Source organism: Struthio camelus, chromosome 1 (assembly GCF_040807025.1).
Source record: "Struthio camelus isolate bStrCam1 chromosome 1, bStrCam1.hap1, whole genome shotgun sequence".
Taxonomy (NCBI): domain Eukaryota; kingdom Metazoa; phylum Chordata; class Aves; order Struthioniformes; family Struthionidae; genus Struthio; species Struthio camelus.
In genome coordinates, this window is record NC_090942.1 from 155306827 (window position 1) to 155325878 (window position 19052).

The 19052-nt window shown below is 39.0% G+C and overlaps 2 protein-coding genes across 3 annotated transcripts in view; both read left to right on the forward strand.

Annotated features, from left to right (window-relative positions):
- GCC2 (GRIP and coiled-coil domain containing 2) overlaps positions 1–11516 on the forward strand; it is a 32263-nt gene extending 20747 nt beyond the window's left edge. Inside the window, exons 18-23 of the mRNA XM_068925670.1 lie at positions 1545–1721; positions 3114–3331; positions 4426–4620; positions 5458–5597; positions 6422–6623; positions 7777–11516. Coding sequence (XP_068781771.1) covers positions 1545–1721; positions 3114–3331; positions 4426–4620; positions 5458–5597; positions 6422–6623; positions 7777–7847 — 1003 coding nt within the window. The 3' untranslated portion in view covers positions 7848–11516. The remainder of the gene's footprint in view (positions 1–1544; positions 1722–3113; positions 3332–4425; positions 4621–5457; positions 5598–6421; positions 6624–7776) is intronic.
- A 7337-nt stretch (positions 11517–18853) lies between these two features.
- The window catches only part of LIMS1 (LIM zinc finger domain containing 1), a 79599-nt gene continuing 79400 nt past the window's right edge, over positions 18854–19052 (forward strand). For both annotated transcript variants that reach the window (XM_068925721.1, XM_068925747.1), the window contains exon 1: positions 18854–18978. In XM_068925721.1, coding sequence (XP_068781822.1) covers positions 18941–18978 — 38 coding nt within the window. In that variant the 5' untranslated portion in view covers positions 18854–18940. The remainder of the gene's footprint in view (positions 18979–19052) is intronic.

Sequence of the window (19052 nt, forward strand, 5' to 3'; positions counted from 1 at the left end):
AAAGAGAAGGTCATCAATTTGTACCGTATCTTAATATGTAACTGGTACTATGTTAGTTTCTGATTCTCTGATTTATTTATCGATTTTTCAAACAGGTTTATTTCTGTGCACATTACCTGTTATTGTCACAGTACAAAGGAGAAGTAAGGTGCTAGGAGAATTCTCACAGTTTTTAATGAGCGGAGTTAATCCTTGCTTTCTGTGTAAACTTGATGTCATTTTTTTTCTGACATAAAGTCATTTCCATTTAAGAGGCTGCTACTCTTCGGCTGAGCTCCTTTTGAACTTTTACAGGAAATAAGAATGGTTTAGCTTAGATAAGGCTCTCGCTGCCACTTCAGTCCTCAATTTAGACTTTTCCATCAGATTCATGAAATAATAGGATCTTACCAGTTGTGATGTGAGGGAAAACTTGAAAGTTCACGTTGCCAAAAAGTCCCTGAAAATCATTTGCATATAGGTGTAAGCCATGTAAATTGAGAGCCACTTCAGAAAATCTGTCCAAATAGTATATCAAATAGATCTATTTCTGTAAGTTCCTATAAGTTGGTTTTGTAAGTTGTTGATAGCTGTCCTTGGTGACAAACTGGGCCTTTATGCATAAGATGTCACATGTCATTTCTGACATGGATCTGAAAATAGTATGTACAATTGCTGCTGAAAATCCACAAGAGGGAGACTTGTGTTTTGTTAGAGGACTTAGGTGGGTTTTTTGTTTTTTCCATCTACCTCCTCGTTTCTCTGAAGCAAGCATACTGCGAAAGCTGCATTTCTTTGTCTCTCCTCTTTGCAGAATTTTAATAAGTTTTGATGCTGTTAAGCTGTTGTGAGAGAGGGTCACTTTGGTAACTAAGTAGACAGATAATCAAGCAATAAACAAATGGCAAACAATTTTCAGAGAAATGATTTCCAAGTATCAACTCTAAAGGTTAACTAGATACATAGTTTAGGAAACGATGGAGATGACTGCATATGAAAACACAGAAAGCGAAGAGTAAGAATGTATTTGACTTGGAATAGGAGGAAAAAGTCTGATTTTAATTTGTCACCAGCAATGTTTACCCATTTTTATGGATTAATGTTGCCTTCTATTCCTTTACTGAAAATCTCCTCCAACCACCTCCTGTCTTCTGTGTTCAGTCTCATCAAACGGATGTATTTATTAAACAAACAAAAAACCTCCGTCCCTTTCAAGCAGAAATTGATTTTTCCCACATCCCGTGTATTACTCTTTTTGTTTTATTCCTGTGAACTTCTTCAAATTAAAAGTTACGGTAGCCGCACTTTCTGCCCCATTGGCTGTGTTTCCAGCCATTCAGATGGAATATAATCAATCTATTTGCAACTGTGCTGAAGTTCAGTCAGAAATTTCATAATCAGTTACGTTCTTGGATTATCATGGTTATACTGCTGCATGGCTTGGGGAGGTGGGAAGGAACACAGATTAATTCAGATCATCTCCCCAAATGTTCTGGATGTAATGTAGGTTCTGAAACAGTACAGCTCTCTCTAAGCGTCTGTTCTTTTCATTTGTCCCCTTGTAGAGAACACTTGGAAATGATGATAGATCAACTTAAAGTTAAGCTACAAGACACTCAGCATAATTTACAGACCAATACAGCTGAGCTCCAAGCATTGCAGTCTGAACATGACACCCTGCTGGAAAGACACAATAAGATGCTGCAAGAGACTGTTGCAAAAGAGGCAGAACTCCGGGAAAAGTATGGCTGTTGGATAAATAGATATGAAAATTTTGTTTTGTGGGAACTTTCTAAGGCCTAGGCCTGCAGCTGGCCTTGGACTATGCTTCCCAAGGAAAGGGCATAATTGTTGAGAAAGTTAAAGGAATTTCCAAAAGGATTGTTTGCTACTTTTCATCAGCCTTCAGAAGTTTCAGCAATGAAAACGGTGTTGCAGCAAAACAGAGAGTTTGAGGTTTCTGCAAGCTTTCTACTTTCCTATTTATCAGGTTTAAAAATTAAAAACAGTTATTAAATTCAACATATTTAAAAAATTAAATGTGATGCTTATCACTGCATTTGTGTTAAGAGTGCTTAACTAAATTTTATGTACCATTTCCTGTTAGAAAAATAACCTAGTTATATGCAGAGCAAACAATATACTATGCAGTCCTGTGTGCACCAAATGTCTGTCTTACAGAAGATAATGAAGTCTCTGCTTTTCACAATCCTGATTTGTTGTTTCTCTCAAAATGAAAGAAATCTGTATCATTTGTATCCCGTCTTGAAAATCCCATGGGTGCCTAATACTAGAGCTCTGAAAAGAGCCTTTCCTTGCCTTCGCTTTTCTTTTTAGGTTACAAGGAAACTCGCATGAGACAGTTGTTGGAAATTACAGTTTAGTCTTGGGAATTTTTGACTTAATTGTCTCTGTCTTTGCACTGTTCTATCTGCTGCTTGTATCCACATGCTGATACACTGTAACCAACTAAATGATGTCCTTCTGCAGTTGTCTAGAAACTGCCTGTGACACTGTAGGTTACCTGCATACCCACAGAGACCAGCTTTCAGTTGCTAAGGTTGAATTTCAGTTTGCAGGCTTTTAAGGGTAACTCCCACCATTAGTCTTTCCGTACATACACTTGGATAATTGCTCTTGACAGTACTATCTTGCTTCTGAAGCACCCCCAAACCAGGTTCAGTTGCTGTGGAATGGGGTGGTTTTTTGCATGCTCTTCTGCCCTCTTTTGCATTGGATTTTGAAGCTAAAAAAATCCAGCTTGGCTTCTTAGAACATTACATTTTCAAAAGTCCTGCATAAATGTTTGATAGATAAATGTTAAAGGAATTAAAATGCAGGATAAGTGACCTGGCCTGTACAACGCTGGTAAACAGTCATGCTGCGGTTTCAGATTTTAAGAATGTGTAAACCACAGTGTTTCCAATACTTAAATTTTTTTCTAAAGATCTTTGCATTTTGTGTTCTGAAACGGAAACCAAGTATTTATTTAGCCCACTGCATTCATATGATAGGAATAAATATAACTTTTTCAGCCTTAGAATTGCCTTTTGAAAAGAGAAATTTAAATGAGAAAAAGTTACACTGTTGTAGACATGAAGGCTACTTTAATGTTGTGTATGCACTGTTTTCAGGCTCTGTACAATACAGTCTGAGAACATGGTCATGAAAACAGAGCATGCCCAGACTTTGAGTCAGCTGACAGCCCAAAATGAAGCTCTCCGGAACAATTTCAGAGATCAAGTCAGAAACCTGCAAGAGGAGCACAGGAAGACAGTAGAGACACTTCAGCAACAGCTGTCCAGGGTAGAAGCCCAGTTCTTCCAACTCAAGAGTGAACCAAACAGTAAAGGTAACTTTCAGTAATAAAACCAGGTCGTCTTGGGATGGATACAAATTTGTGTACTTGAGACAGAATGCGAAAGTTCACTGCTGTGCGTGGGTCTCTAGTTTAATATGAAACTTTTTCTGGAGAATTTGCAGCATACCATATCAATCCACCCATTTCAAGTAAAGAAAGGGTCTTTATTATTACTGTCACTTTAGAATCAGCATCACTTCTTTTTTTCTGCAGTATCTGCATTGAGAGGCAGGTGGAAGAAAATCACCTTGTAATGCTGCAGTGCTCTTATCAGTTTGTCTCAGATTTTAGAGAGTGCACTGGACCCCAGCTGAGTTCTCAATAGAGTTTGATTGCCTTGTAGTTGTTTTAACAATATGTTTATTATTGGTACATTTGCTCTTTGACTTTTTTAATTTTTTTATTTAACAGTGTCAAGCTGAAGTGCTTTTTAAAAATATTTTCCTATTTTATATTTTATATATAGGTTTATATTTTTATATATTTTTATATTTATATGATAATATATACAGCATATATAATTTTATACTTTTTTTTTCTATTTGTTTTTATATTTATACTATTATTTTTAAAGTAACTAATTAGCATGTGGTCAGGCATTTGTTTGCAAAGCAGCAGTAGCAGTTCAAGAAGTTACTCTTTCCATGTATTACTGTCCTCTAACTGTTGTGCAGTAACTGATTGCACTGAAGCAGCAGGAGAACATGCGACATAATAAAACAGGCTTATTTACACCACCTGCAGGACTGGTTCAAAGCAGCTAATTCTATTTTGCATTAAAAACACTCGGTGCTCTGTCGTAGCTGCAACGCATCTGTGGGCGGAGTTGCGTGAAGTTAACATGGCTGATCTGGTGTAGATTTAGAAAATGGCTTTGATTTAAGTGGTTATTTGGAGGGGAAAGGCTGTGTTTTTTATTGTAAATGGTGGGTGTGTGTCTTGTTTACTCCCTCTTCTTCACCTTTCTTCCCCCGCCTTTTAAAAGACTGTGTTTTATATACCCCTTTATAATTTAAGACAGTGACACCTATGAAGTAGTCCAGTCAATTTCATTCTGATAACAAACATCAGTGGATCTCTTCCAGGTCCAGCTGTTTCAAATCCAGCAACGAAGAACTTAAGAGAACGGCGAAACACTGACCTTCCTGTTCTTGATATGCATGCTGTAGCTAGGGAAGAGGGAGAAGGTATGGAAACGACTGACACGGAGTCTGTCTCTTCTGCCAGCACCTATGTACCATCTTTGGAACAACTTCTAAATTCCCCGGAAGCAAAGCATGGTAAATAGAACATGTGGCTTTCTAAAGCACTTGCCTATGTAGGTTGCGGAAATTTGTACCCGTGAAATATCTGAAAAAATTACGTGTTCATGCTTTTAGGTGCAAGATGCCAGCCTATTTAGTGCCACTGAGCATACAGTATCCTGAATTTCAATATGATTTTTGTCCTTGAGGGAGGGCTAACAATAAAATGTTGCTACAGATTTTTATGATTTGAAGATTCCAAGTATGTTGACTTCCTAAAGGGAAAAGAATGGATGAGTCAGTAAGTCAGTGAATAGTTAAAGGACTTGCAGTATTCTGGGCTAGTCTGTACTTGAGACAATTACATGTTGATCTGATTCATTTAATGATGGGATATAATGTGTGTTTGTCTTAATGTGGCCGAGTAGAACAGAAATTCATTGATAGGCCTTCTAGGAAGATGAAAGCAAGCATGAAGAATGATGTCTTAAGAGTCCCAAAAAGTAGTAAAATATATGTTAGCATCTAATCAGGTTTAGAAAGTCTACTGAACACTTGTGGAGAAGTGTTCCAACCCCTATACCCCTATCTATGGGTTGGAAATGAGTGTTAAAACAAAACCATATATCCTGACTTACTTTGAACTGATTTGCTGATCTGCTTCTAAAACATTTACGTATACAAAAGTAGATAACAAGGTGAGCATGCAGCAGCAGAAATGATGGCTGTTAATTTCGAAGTCTGACTTTGCATGGATTTCATTTCCTGTATAAATCTAAAACTACATTAATAAAGTCCTACTGTTAATTTAGTGTCATAAAGTAAATGTAAGTGGTTTATCCTTTCTCAGTTTTCTTTTCCAATTAATTGCAGAGCCGTCTCAGTGGCAAACGGAGCTCACCAAGGATGACCTGATTCAGAAGCTAAACACAACAGCAAAAAGTGCTGATCACTTGAATGAATTACTTCGTGAATCAGAAGCAACCAATGCAATCTTAATGGAACAAATCAAGGTTAGCAGACACACAGGAAATGTGAGAACAGCTCTAACTTCTACAATCTGAGTCACAGACCAAATGTTTAATACCAAATATCTTTCAGAAAATTCCAGTATTTAAAAATTCAGTGATTTAAAAAAAAAAAACTCCATTTGGTATATGTTTATGTGTCTCTGCTTTATTCTGCAGGACTAATAAGCGCTTCCAAAATCTGCCTCCTTTTGTTTCCAGTTTCTAAGGCTTTTTGGGGGGTCAGGGGACTGTTTAATAACTACTGCTAAAACCCCCAGAGACTAGAGGTTTTAACATTTAATAAAGTGCCTTTCACTGTTTTCGCTCAGACAAAAACAGCACATTCCAAGAGAAACATTGTATCTGGTTTCTCTTTCTGTAACCCGTTTTAACTGTCTTAAGTTAAAAGAAGTTTGAAAACACAGGTTGTACCTCCCTGAGCTTTCTGAGACTGTTTTTGAAGCAACCTATTAGCTAAACATGCTAACCTTTTAATACAACTAGCTTCTTAATTAATGATAATTTTGTTAAATAAGCAACTTGGATCAAAGGTTTCACTGTTGAACTTTTAATCTTGATCTCTGAAATTGAGTAGTCAGTACTCTGTCTCTTCAGTAGAATAACTTATTTTAAATCAATAAGAAATTATTTCTGGACAATGTTATCACCTCTTTGGGTTTCATTGGATTTCTATCCCAAGTACGTTGCTGTGCACGTTAGTCTTTCAGAAGCAAGCTGCCTAACCGGCTCTGTTCTTCAAAAGGTCTTTGTTCAATTGTCCGTTATATGAAGCAAAGAATACTACATGTTTTTTTCTGCATTTGCAGCTTCTCAAGAGTGAAATAAGAAGACTGGAAAGAAATCAAGAGAGAGAAAAGTCTGTGGCTAACCTAGAATACTTGAAGAATGTTCTATTGCAATTTATATTTCTAAAATCTGGAAGTGAGAGAGAGAGGCTTCTTCCAGTAATAGATACCATGTTGCAGCTCAGCCCTGAAGAGAAAGGAAAGCTAGTTGCCATTGCCCAAGGTATGCTGGTTCAAAACTTTGTCATAAAAAAAAAAAAAAAGAGAAGTGAACATAGAAAAGACAGCTGAAGTTTTGTGCTTTATTCTGTGTAGATTTGTGTTATTCAACTTTGTTTTTTCTCAGTGCTAATGAGCTAGCAATAAACCAGGAAGTTAGTGTCCATACTTTCATAAAATGGAACAAATACCTGAAGGTAAAAAATAAAATTAAGGTAAAGTATAACTTTTTCTGAAACAACTATACATTTTTACTTGATTTTTTTAAATAAAATATTTTTTTTGGAAAAATGGCAGCAAATTTTTAAAATTTAATGGATTCATGTTTTGAGTAGAATTAGCGATTTCTGTCAAAGTGACATGAATATAGAAGTTCCTATAAATGGATGATTTTTTTGGCCGATATTTTGAAAAAACGCTAAATGTGCTCCTCACAAGGCTGAATTGCAGATCTAATATCGATCTCATATCAGTATGTTAGCTTTGAAAATCACTCCAATGGAACATGCTTTTAGTTTAATAAATATAGGGACTCAGGAGAGGAGAAGAGTTAAGCCTTTGCAAGAAATTAACTGAAAGAGCTGACTTGAATAATAGAGTTCTGGCCCCTCTTGAGATACCCTCTTTTCTGATTTGTCCCCTTAAAACACTTAAGTGATTGTCTGTCTCTTCTCAATAACATGTAACTTCTTGTACTTCATTAGCAGCTGCTGTACTTTATTTAAAAATTAACTACAGTGCCACTATCCTTATTCATGTGGGATATTTTTCCACTAGTTATTAGTGCTTAAAAGCAAAGTAATGCATTGCATGAAAGGGTTTGCATTTGGAAAGGTAAGATGTATATTAAGTCCATAGAATTGGGGTGTTTGTTTTGGTTCTGTTAATGAAAAAATTCAGTCAGTGTTCAGGGAAAAACTGATAAGGAAATTTGAAGAAGCCCTTTTAAGTACCCAGAGTAAGGTGTACATGATGGTAAAATGCATGTACGTGACTTTCACAACCTGACTGTGAGTGGTGTTACCCCTTCAGCAAGTTTAGAAGGGCAGCATTTGAAAACTGACAGTGGGGGAAAAAAAATCAAGGTCACTTAACCAAATGATTCAACGTGTACTCTAATAAACTTACTTTAAAAGTATGTTTTTCTTCTCCTTCAGGTGAGGAAGAAAGTACCTCACGGCCCTCTGGGTGGGCTTCGTACCTCCACAGCTGGTCAGGACTTCGATGAGACAATGGAAACACTCAGTCTTTAAATATATTCCACAGTTGTGCAAAGGAATCTTAATATGGAGGAGTAACTCACATATATTGTAACACTGACCAATGTATTTTTTTCCATGTATTATTTCGAGCTTTGTAGGCTAATCTAAGAAAGAAGCCCTCGGTAGTTCTGAAAGAATTTTATGTTCTGACAGCAGTGAACTAGTTAATTCTCTTGTAAATGTTAAAAAAGCTGATGATCAGAAGTATAATGAGAAGTGACAAATTGATTGTAAATTACTTGGAAACAGTTTGACAAACCTGTGACAGGTCTTGTGATATTCGTTAAAAAACACAATTTAATGTAGTAACTGGAATAACTAGACTTTAGGCTTAAACTATTTTGAAGTGTTTACAGTTTCTTTCACAAATTTTCCTTTAGCTGACTACTCTGTATGTTTCATGCTATTCTCTGCATGTTGAAGAAGCTAAAAATCAAGGTAATTCCTCTCTGTAGTGACAATTCCAAAATGTAAGATCATTTCAAAACAGAAACGATATTTTCTATTTTGACTTGACTAAAAACTTAGTGTTGGTTATATTTTTGTGCTAAAGGTAGATTGAAAATAAGAAGGCAAGGGTCTATAAAATATTGCAGCTGCATAAAATTTTTTAACGCTTGATACATCTGGGGTGTGGTAATGTAGTAGAGATCAATGGCATCTGTGGAAGTCTTGAGATAGTACTCCAAGAGTCAAAGGTCCTAAGTGAGCTGAAACTTCAGGAGAAAGGGCTTAAGTTATGATTTTTAAGCCTGTGGTTGGAAGTTTGTGTTTAAGACCAGCAAGAACTATAGCATCACGCTTCAGTGATGCCTGTGCTTAAGTGAAAAGGCTACTCATACTGACTTAGTCATGTAGAGACACTAAAGGAAGAGTCTCAATTTATAGGCCAGCTTCCTAAGAATAACCTCTGAGAGAAAAGGAAAGAGTGTTTGCCAGTAGATATGTCATTTACATGTTCTAATGAATAAAGAAGTTACATCCTTCTCTCTCACTTCTCTATGTTTGCACACATCGCATTTGCACAACTCTTTTGCACAGATGATTTAGGCTCTGTTCCAGGTTCTTCAACAGAATAGTGTTTTCAAGAAATAATACATTTCTGCCATAGAATTACTTATTTTATTATGAACGCAGCACCTTTTTTTTTTTTGCCTTTCTTCTTCTTCTTAGCTTTTTAGTCCATGCTGCCTTTCACTATCTTAATTTATTTGTATATTAGTAAAATATATACACCTGCTTGTACAGCCAGCTCACCTTCCAACTGGAGTCTTTTAATTTTTTCATCACTCCTTTATTTTCATCTCCTCTGTACTGTTTTATGGTGTTAAATCATTCTCTGGAATACATACTTATAATGATGTTCTTTCTTTCCTATCTATCCTAATTGAAGCCCTGAGGAAATCATGCTCATTTCTTTAATATTAACCTTATTCAGGACTGAGATTAACCTGGAGGTAAGAAGAGCAGAAAAAGTTAGCTCACTCTGAGAGTAAACTGTTCAGTAACTGTGCTTTTGGCTTCTTCATTTTTTGCTTCTTATATATATTTCCGTATTGTGTTGACAAAGCCAAAGGACTTTATTTAGTTATTTTAATTATTTTCCACATGGTTTTAAGTACCTTCCCTCCCCACCGCCATGTGCTCTAACTGGAAACACCCTATGTGGACTTTCAGATCACAGAACTGACATCTGGGAGAGCAGGGAGGAATCTTTTAGGCACCTGCCACTTGGAAATGTAGGTAGCAAACATGAGGCTACCTTCAGGTCTTCCTTTACTTGCTTTTGAAACCATAACCATATCTTCAATATTCATGACTTGCTCCAGATCTCAGATGTTTAATTCCAACTCTTCTAATTAACATCTGAATTCAATTAATGTCATTTAAAAGAATGCCAGAAGAGAGCTAGGGGAGAGGGGTTTCAAATATGCATAAAAAATATGTGCAAGTCATTCTCCTGCTGTGATTTTTAACAATGGGAAGCACATGGGTGAAATGGTACTTTTTTTTTTTTTTAATTCAAATTGAGTTTGCTGCTGACCTGATTTAGTCTCTTCTGTACAATGTCTGCTCAACTATCTTTAAACATCTGTGACTTCTTTTATAATACACATATTTCAGCCCTGTAGGTTATTTAGCATTGTAAACTGTGAATAAATGTATGTAAGTAGCGTATACCCCGGCTGTATTAAATACCAGTTGCTTATTGACTTTTTTCAGGTCGGAGTTGCATGCTCGCTGATTTCAGTAAAACTCAAGTATTGTACTTCTGAATGTAATGGACACCTCATGCATTACTATATATTTTTTTTCAGATGGAAGTTTGTCTTGAAAGATTAATGTAAAAATATTTTAATAACTTCTGCTAAACTGTGTTCTATAGCTAAGATTGCCAGAACTTGCCTTTATGGCCATAAACTGTCTGAGGAAAGCATATATATCAAGGTTTAAAAGGCACTTGCAGTAAATGGCATAGAAGAATGTTGACTGGAAGCAGGATTATTTTGCATAGTAAACATTTTATATTTCATATATTTGCATTTGTAATGTACAGCACTCTAGCTGTGATTTGCTGTCAAAAAATAATCTGAAATTATAACTAGTACTGCTGCTCCTTGTCATATTGTGGTGCTCTTTCAAGAAAGAGCAGTGCGACTTTGCTTTCTGGTTCTGTGATTCTGTTTTTACTTGCCATAGTTGTTAGGATGTTTCCCAGAAAATGTAACCCCTGCCCAAAAAGTTTACAAGCTTAGGACCAAATTTTAGTCTTCTGTCAGCCGGCCTTCAGCCCAAGCCTAAGGAGACCACAGAGACTTTAAAAAGTGACTCTAGCTATTGTCACTGTGTAGAGTGTATATGCAGAAAACAAGTAAATAACCAAAAATGGGAGAGCTTCTGAGTTCCCAGGCCTAGGTGTGCACTCTGGCTGCATTTTAACTACCTGTTCTAGACTGGCAACAGTGTGTGCCTTCTGTGTTCTTCCTCTCCACAGAAGGGAGACCCATCTGTGCAAGCTAAACATGCTCCGAAAGAAAAACAGCATCAGTGTAGATGTGGCTAGTTGGATTTGGGGTTCAGGGAATGGCCGAAGAGAACCAGCGTTAGTACATGGCGGGGAACAGAGGTGCTTCCCCCCCACCCTGCTTCTTTTCTCAAAGCATAATTGGGAGACTATATGGCTAGATTATGTTCCAAACTTCTAATCTTCCTTTCGCTATCCCCCTCCATCCTTTTGCTTTGATAACGAAAAATATATCCTGAAGGGGATCTTTAGGAACTCTCGTGTTTGTAAGCCACTCTCGTCTGAGTGGCTTTGAAGGCAGCTTTACTACCTACGCTTTGGCTTATGCCTTGGGTTCACCTGGTGCACCAATACTTCCTTACCTTCACCTAATAGTTCTGTTATTGCTGGTACTGTGAAAATGTCTCCCTTCAGAAGCTTGCCAACAGCAGTTACCGCCCACCATCTGACACACCAAATCTATAAAGTGGTAAAAATAAATATTTGTTGCAGTAATTTCAGAATTACTAACCTGACTATATAAAAGTGTTTTGGTTGGAAACATGACCTCGAAAGCAGTGGTGTTCTTTCCATGTGGCCATTGCTTCAATAAAATTCACCTTTAACTCAACTGAGTGCCTTTTTGGGGTTTTGTTTTGTTTTCTGTCCAATGCTGCTGCTTAGCTAAGAAAATGCTAATCGCGCAATTGGCCTCAGGGTAGAAAACAAGGGGATGTTTACTGTGGTATGAGAGAAAAGAGTGTATGGATCTACTGTAGAAGGACTGCTGTAGTAGCAGTGCAGTCTTTACTTTCAAACACAATAACCGTATTGGATACTTTTTTGTAATGGATGCAAGAGAAAAAAATAATTGTGTTTTAGAGAAAATGTAATTAAATTTTCAGAAAAAGATTGCTGATTTAAGTTACTTTAAATATGTGACTAGTATTAATGTGCTTTTTAAAAGGTTTGTATTTAGATTTTTCATCTTATTTGATACGCTAGCTACCTTATAAATCAGCGCTTTTGCAACATTGAACTCTCCTTGCTAACAGCACTCAATTTTGAAGCAATTCTTGGACATAACTACCTCTTTCCTTATTCTCTGTGATGCTTTTTGGGTATCTACACAGCCATCCTAGGGCAAAAACAAGGATGTATATATTTACAAATAAATAGGTTGGTTGTGTTTTTTCTCAAGTGAGAGCTCGGTGTGTTTATCTCCTTAGCATTTTTTTTTCTTTTTTGTTAGGGTATGATTATTCTTCAAACATACAGTCAGGGAGAAGATCATAAGGTGAGAAAAGACGTTGACGTAAGAACAAATAGGTATAAAACAAGTCAGTTAAAAAAGAAAGCCTGAAGTTTAAAGTGAACTTCCAAGCTGAACAGCTTTCACATAAATACATATGTGTTTAGAGGAAAGGAGAGAATAATCTGGCTACTCTTGGAACTGAACTTGATGGATAATATATTGGCTTGCAAGAGTGAGAAGGCTGGTTTTAGCAGCAGTTCAAGAGATTCCTTTCAGTCCTGTGTTCCTCTGGCTCATCCTGCTGATGAAGGATGGACTAAATAATGAAGACAGAGGATAATAAAATAATTGGAAACATACACACCAGTTACTGCTTCAGCAATTAAATACTTGCTGGTATTAACAAATAATTTATTATTTTTGCTATCAGTTGAATGCCTGTAGTCTTCTTACAAAGAAAAAAGCAAAAAATAATCTGACAGTTTAAGCACCAATGTGTATTTTGGGCATAGTCCCAGTCCTCTTATAATGGCCTTTGAAAGTGTTCTAAATTGATAGGTAGTGGATAGCAGCTGTATATGCATATAGGACTCTTTAAGGGTGTTTGATTTTTTTTTTTTTTGTTTTTCTAGTTTTTTTACTGCTTCTCCTGGAAGCTTAATGGCTTGAAAATTGTAGTTGCTTCTGAGAACGCTCAAGCCTTTTCCTAAGTGGATGGACATATTACTTCTTGGCTCTCTTGTCCTTTGTAGCATGCAAAACATCTGAAAGTGAAAACCACGGAAAACATTACATAATACCATAAAAGACTTTTACCTAACTATTGTTTTACTGTCATTATTCCCCTTTGAGGAGTTAAGTTGCTGATGCTCAGCATTCGTTTTGGAAATGCAGAAGGCCCGCCATATCATTTTGACTTTTAGCATCTAAATATTTATGCAGAATAGGTAATATCTCCCGTTGTGAGTAGTCACATGATTTACTTAAACTTGCGACCACCGCAATTTGCATTACCCTGCCAACCTTCGCATGAGGACAGACAGACGGGTGTTCAGTTATCGCCACAGGCAAGGTGCTGCAGCCTCTGGCAGGGAGGAGAGAGAAGCAGCTGAAGGCAATAAACCCTTAAAACAGCTCCTGCTGTTTAAATGGTAATGCTGTGTCAGTGCTCTAACATCCCTACCTGCCTTTCTTTGTGGAAACTAGTCAAACTAGTTGTTTGCAAAGAGTTAAGTAAGGGATGGTGGATATATCATACTTTTCCTGCAGGAGGATAGATTTTTGTAACGTTCTGTGGAGGATGGAAATTGCACTGACAACGGACTTTAAATAGAAAAATTGCATACTTACATTACATTGAGTTATGAGTTGTTTTTTCCCCTCTACTTATCCCAATGGCAGGAGTTAGCCAGCTATTTGACTGCCTCCTCTGCTTCCCGTCTCTTGAGACATATTTTCTCTATTTGCAGGACTTTAGAATCCTGGTGTTAGTAAAAGCCTCCAAATAATCAAACGAAATAATAGACATTGTGAATGGTCTAACAGAAGGACTTGCAATCCTGGACTTGCAGGTACTGGCCTTTTATCTTTCAGTGGAGCACGAACTCTTGGTATTTGCATGTGCAGTTTTCATCGATTCCATCAGATTAGCACCACTGAGCAATGACTTTTTTTCAGTGGTGGTACCATGGATCTTGCAATAGATAGAAACGCCTGTGCTAAAACACGGTCTTTATGTGATAGAAAAGGAAGGGAGTTGTTCACAGGATTTGCCATCAGATATGTTCCCCAGCTTTCCTAGATGAACAGTGATGGCTTTGAATGACTTTCTGAGGGGTGGGTTAGGAATTTGGGATGGTTCAGAGGGTAATTTATTTTTTAGAATGGGTGGAACATAATGAGAATAGCATGATGAATAGAAAGGATAACTGTGTACCAAATTAACTCTTTTTATAGCTTTATGTATTGATGTAGAACAAGCTTTCAGTTTGGAATTGACACCTTGAACTTTTTTTTTAATGCCAAGTCCTCCCCATTCCTCTATTAAATGCAATTGATGTACAAGTTTAGATAAAAACATAAGCATAACATCGTGATGACTAAAAGTCCTTGTTACTTTTGAAAATGCCATTTTATGGTGTTCCTGTAGGAAATTTGGCTTTTTCTGTAGCAATTAGTGTTTCTATCCAATTACTCACCTTGTCTTGGAGCAGAAATTTATACCGGTAAATACAGAACTTTACTGACCAATTTTGCAGATTTTTGAAACTGATCCACAAAACTGATATCCTCCTTCTTGTACTATCCCTTTCCATCCTCCAAGAAAAGGTGAAGCCAAATATACGAGACATATCTAACATGCATGAAGCGGAATTTTATGGAGCTGCTGAGGTTGGAAGGGAGTTTTGGAGATTGTCTGGTCCAACCCTTCTGCTCAAGCAGGCTCACCTGGAGGAGGTTGCCCAGGACCACGTCTAGCCAGGTTTTGAATATCTCTGAGGATGGAGACTCTACAACCTCTCTGCACAATCTGTTCCCATGTTTCACCCAGTACTCCAGCTGAGCACAGCACTCTAGATGTGGCCTCACGTGGGCTGAGTAGAGGGGAAGGATCACCTCCCTCAGCCTCCTAATTCAGCCCTGGATGGTCTCTCACAGCCTTCTTTGCTGTGAGGGCACGTTGCTGGCTCATGTTCAACCTGTTGTCCACCAGGACACTCGGGGCCTTTTCTGCAAAGCTACTTTTCCAGCTGGTCAGCCCCTAGCCTGTGCTGGAGCATGAGATTATTCCTCCCCAGATGTAGGACTTGGCATTTCCCCTTGCTGAACTTCATGAGGCTCCTGTTGGCCCATCTCTCCAGCCCGGCGAGGTCCCTCTGAATGGCAGCACAACTATCTGCTGTATCAACCACTCCTCCCAGTTTTATTTTCCCAAATTTGATTTTGCCTTAATAAGGAAGTCAAAATGATCACTAAGAAGTCTGTTCATGTTCTGAGTAAGCTATATGCTTTTTAAAAAAAAAAGCAAAAATATTTTATAGCGATCAAATAGTGGTCAAAGTTTGTTTCTACAAATGAGTTGTGAAATAAGTATTAATGCTAAGCAGGAATATGAAACCTAAATAATTTGTTAATTGTGAATTCATTACAAGTTTTGCTGGGAACGTTCAGCTGAATGCCCCGTGTTCAAAAATTATTCATACTTAAACGGTCAGAAGACATTGAAAGACGCCTTTGCTATTGCTTTAACTTCATTGCTTTGAAGGTATGAGAAGAAGAGCACTGACACTGTTTACAGTTGAAAACCACTGATTATTTTAAGATAAACAAACATTCAGCTGCTATGTTAACAGGCACTCAAAGTCAATAACAGCATGAAAAAGAATAGCATCTGCAGTTTCATGAAGTTCTGAGAGAAAGCAAAAGCTACAACAAATACAGCAATCTGAAGTTGAGAGCTTCAGGCTTAAGCCTTGATAGGACCCCAGGTAGTAAATCCTAAATTAGGACTTTTTTGCTTGGCAGCCTCTGTCTTTCTAGATAGAAGTCTTTACATAAGGAAGATCTACCAAAAATCTTCCTGCAGCTATAGAGATAGAGACGGTTATGTAGTGATATTTAATTTTTCAGTGCCTGGGCTCCTATTTACTCTAAGTTTCTACATATCATTATGACAAAACCGTAAAATGCTTTTTCAGGTAATGAGAAAGAACTTAGTGTAAAGATAGTGACGCGTGTGATCCCAGCTCTCACCCTACTGCTGAGACAGGCGTCAAATTCTTTCACTAAGCAGCATCTTTCTTGTCTGCCTCTCCAGTAACCTTTCCTTCCTCACTTTTTCTCCAGGCCTACAGTAACGGTCTTGTTTCTTCAGTGTCAGAAACACTGATAATTTCTGTAGCTCTGAGCATGTGGAGATTCAACATGGTCATTTCTACCACTGTTTTTAGACCACCTGTACAGTACTGCATGTTGGCATTTTAAGAGTAATAGAAAAAGAGCGCCGAAAGCGCTCTAGAAACAGAACATCAAAAGCATATATCTAGTTAAAACCACTTTTTACTCCAGTCTCACGTGGAGGGATGAAAGTTTAAAAAAAAAAAAAAGGCTAATCTTGTGATCAAGACGCTGGTCTGGAGACATGGAGATTGAAGTTCTTGCTCTGCCACACACTTCCTTTATGAACTTAATTTCCATTTCTCTGTCTCTGTTCCCTCACTAGTCTACTGGCACTAATGGTACTTATCTTCCTGACACCAAATACATTAGTAGAATGTCTGACTTAATGATGATTTTGTAAGCAGAAATAAGTAGGCAGATTACCATATTTTTTACAAATTGCATTAGAAGAAAATGGTCACAGCCTCCCACTACATAGGACGGCAACGGGTGACATCTTCCCCTTGGAGTCTGTGGTGTGTGTTTGTGAATTCTATTACACCATTTGCCAGAGTACTCCAGACTAAATTTTACCAGTTAATTAGAAGGCCAGAACGCTCTAATACCCTGTTATGGAGATGATTAGGAACTGGGATTATCAGTGCAGGGGAAGACAAAAGGAAAACTGAAATCAGACCCCAAAACCAAGAGGCAAATTCTCTGTACAGTGCAGAGGCTTGTGAGGCAATCATCGAAACCAAAATCCTACATTCCCTTGGTACAGCACTTTCCAAAGCTGGCAGTACGTTGTGTTTTCCAGACATACCTGTTTGGAGGGGGCTCTCACACTCTCTGTGAATGCCTTTGTCACTTTGAGATTACATTGCCAGTGCACTGTGCTTTAGGGCTGTCATCTTCAGAGTCACCGGAAAACACAGGGCAAAATTCACTTGCTGTCACACCTATTAATGTGCTTTCTAAAGGAAGCACCATAAGCGCTGTGCGCATTGACGTGCTCTGGCTGTTAATTGATTTCTTGGCGCTTGCTGCCCTTTCAGTCCCACGTGTACTACCCTGTGGGGCGAGTAAAGCTCTGGGGAATGGCCCCCAGCAGCTCCCTCCGAGGAGCTGTGATGTGGGAGGCCCCCAAGTCACTTCAGTCAAGGTGAGGTTAATTAAAGACAAGCTGCCTACACGTAAAGTGGCAGACTGCCCAAAATTGATTAGAAAAAGCCCTAAGGGCAGTAATACTTTTAGCTGGCACAGAATGAGTACTTATCTATATAGATGATATAAGGAAGCCCTGCTGACGGACTCATTAAAACGAGTGTTTTTTTTTTTTTTCCTGGCATACCATCCCTTTGCTTTTCCGAACCGTAAAGCTTATTTTGCTCTTTGTACAGAAATGCAGTCCCTGTGATGCTAGTGTTTTGCTATGTTTGGCTTTCTAAATGTGGCAAGCAAAACTGAACCATGCCAAGGAGCAAACAAACAAACAAAAAGCCAGCGGTCTAACGTTTCTGTATTCCTTTAAAATTGCAGTACTGTCCAGACCCAAACTCGCTTATCGCGCAGCGATCTAACATCATCATATTCCAAAACATTTAGATTCTTTTCCTGCTTAAGAACGGATACTGAAATAGATGTACTTCACGTACACGTAGTTCAGATTATTCTTTCCGATGTGTTCTCATTTGTATCTGCCCACATTGACTTTCACCTGCCTGACATGTTCGCCAGCTGCCTTGTCCTCTTAGAGATCTCTTCAATCTTGACAATCAAATATTACCGGCTTTCAGTTTTATCAGTCAGGCCACTTCCTTGTTCTGATATTACGGATGGTAATGGGTGGTGATACAAAGAGCTTAGCTATCCTGCATGTTTTCTAATGGACTGTTTTAAATTTGCTCATAATTTTCTGAAACGTGAATGGCTTAGAATGAGGTTATTTCTGTCCAGGCAAAGCAGGGCCCGTGCCTTTAGGTTCTTCCTGGTATCTGAAGGATACTTACTGGTAGGCAGCTCAGCTTGAGTGAGGTGCTGGCCTTTCCCCACATCATTGCTCATTGGTACTGTTCATTATAAAAAATGAACAGTATGGTAAAAATGGAATTTTGCTCTAGTGAACACTCACTGAAACATATTTGGTGTCTTTGGGTAAGACAATAGCTGTATTGAGGGAAGTAAGGCTGTACTATGAAACTACATATAAGAAACAGTGAAAATATTTGGAATAGTTTTGATAGTTTTTGATTTAGCTCTGGAAAAACAGCGTGGAAAGCTATCTAACATCTTATTCACATTTAACTCTGCATGGCTTTCTTGCCGAGACCACTCCCCCTAGTCCTGCACCTTTCCTGAAGGACCCATAAAACACGCAAATAATCTCATGCCACGGCCTGCGTTGATTAAATTTTCCTTCGGCAAGTTGAGAGGGATAACTCAGGTTGGCGTTCCGGGTGCAGCTCCTGACAGTTTTTAGAGGGAATTTTCGTTTATTTTATTTTTATTTTTAACGGGGGGAGAGAGGAGAGCAGACGACAAGGACGGAGCCAAGCCGGCGGAAAGCAGAGGAGGGCCAAGCTTAACTTTTCGGGTGAACCACCAGCAGCAGGCACAGCCTCTGCACCGACTCCTTTGTACAGCACAAAAAGATAAGTTTAAAGGAAAAAAAAAAGAAGAAGACGAAGGGGCGGAGGCAGCCGGGGAAGGAGAGGCGGGAAGCCCGCCCGCATCCCCGACCGCCCAGCCCCAGCCCCAGCCCCACGCGCCCCCGGGCGGCGGCGGCGGCGGCGGCGGCGGCGGGGCGGTCCCGGCGGCGGCGGCGGGGCGGTGCCAGCGGCGGCGGCGGCCGCCCAGCGCCATTACGGCCCGGCGTGGCTCCTCCTCGGACGCCGGTGGGGGCAGCGGCCGCCGGCGGGATGCTGGGGGTGGCGGCGGCGGCGGGGATGACCAACAGGTAGGAAGGCCGGGGAGGCGTCCCTTTCCCCCCCCCCCCCCCGCCCGCGGAGGGCGGCCGCCGCCGCCGCCGTG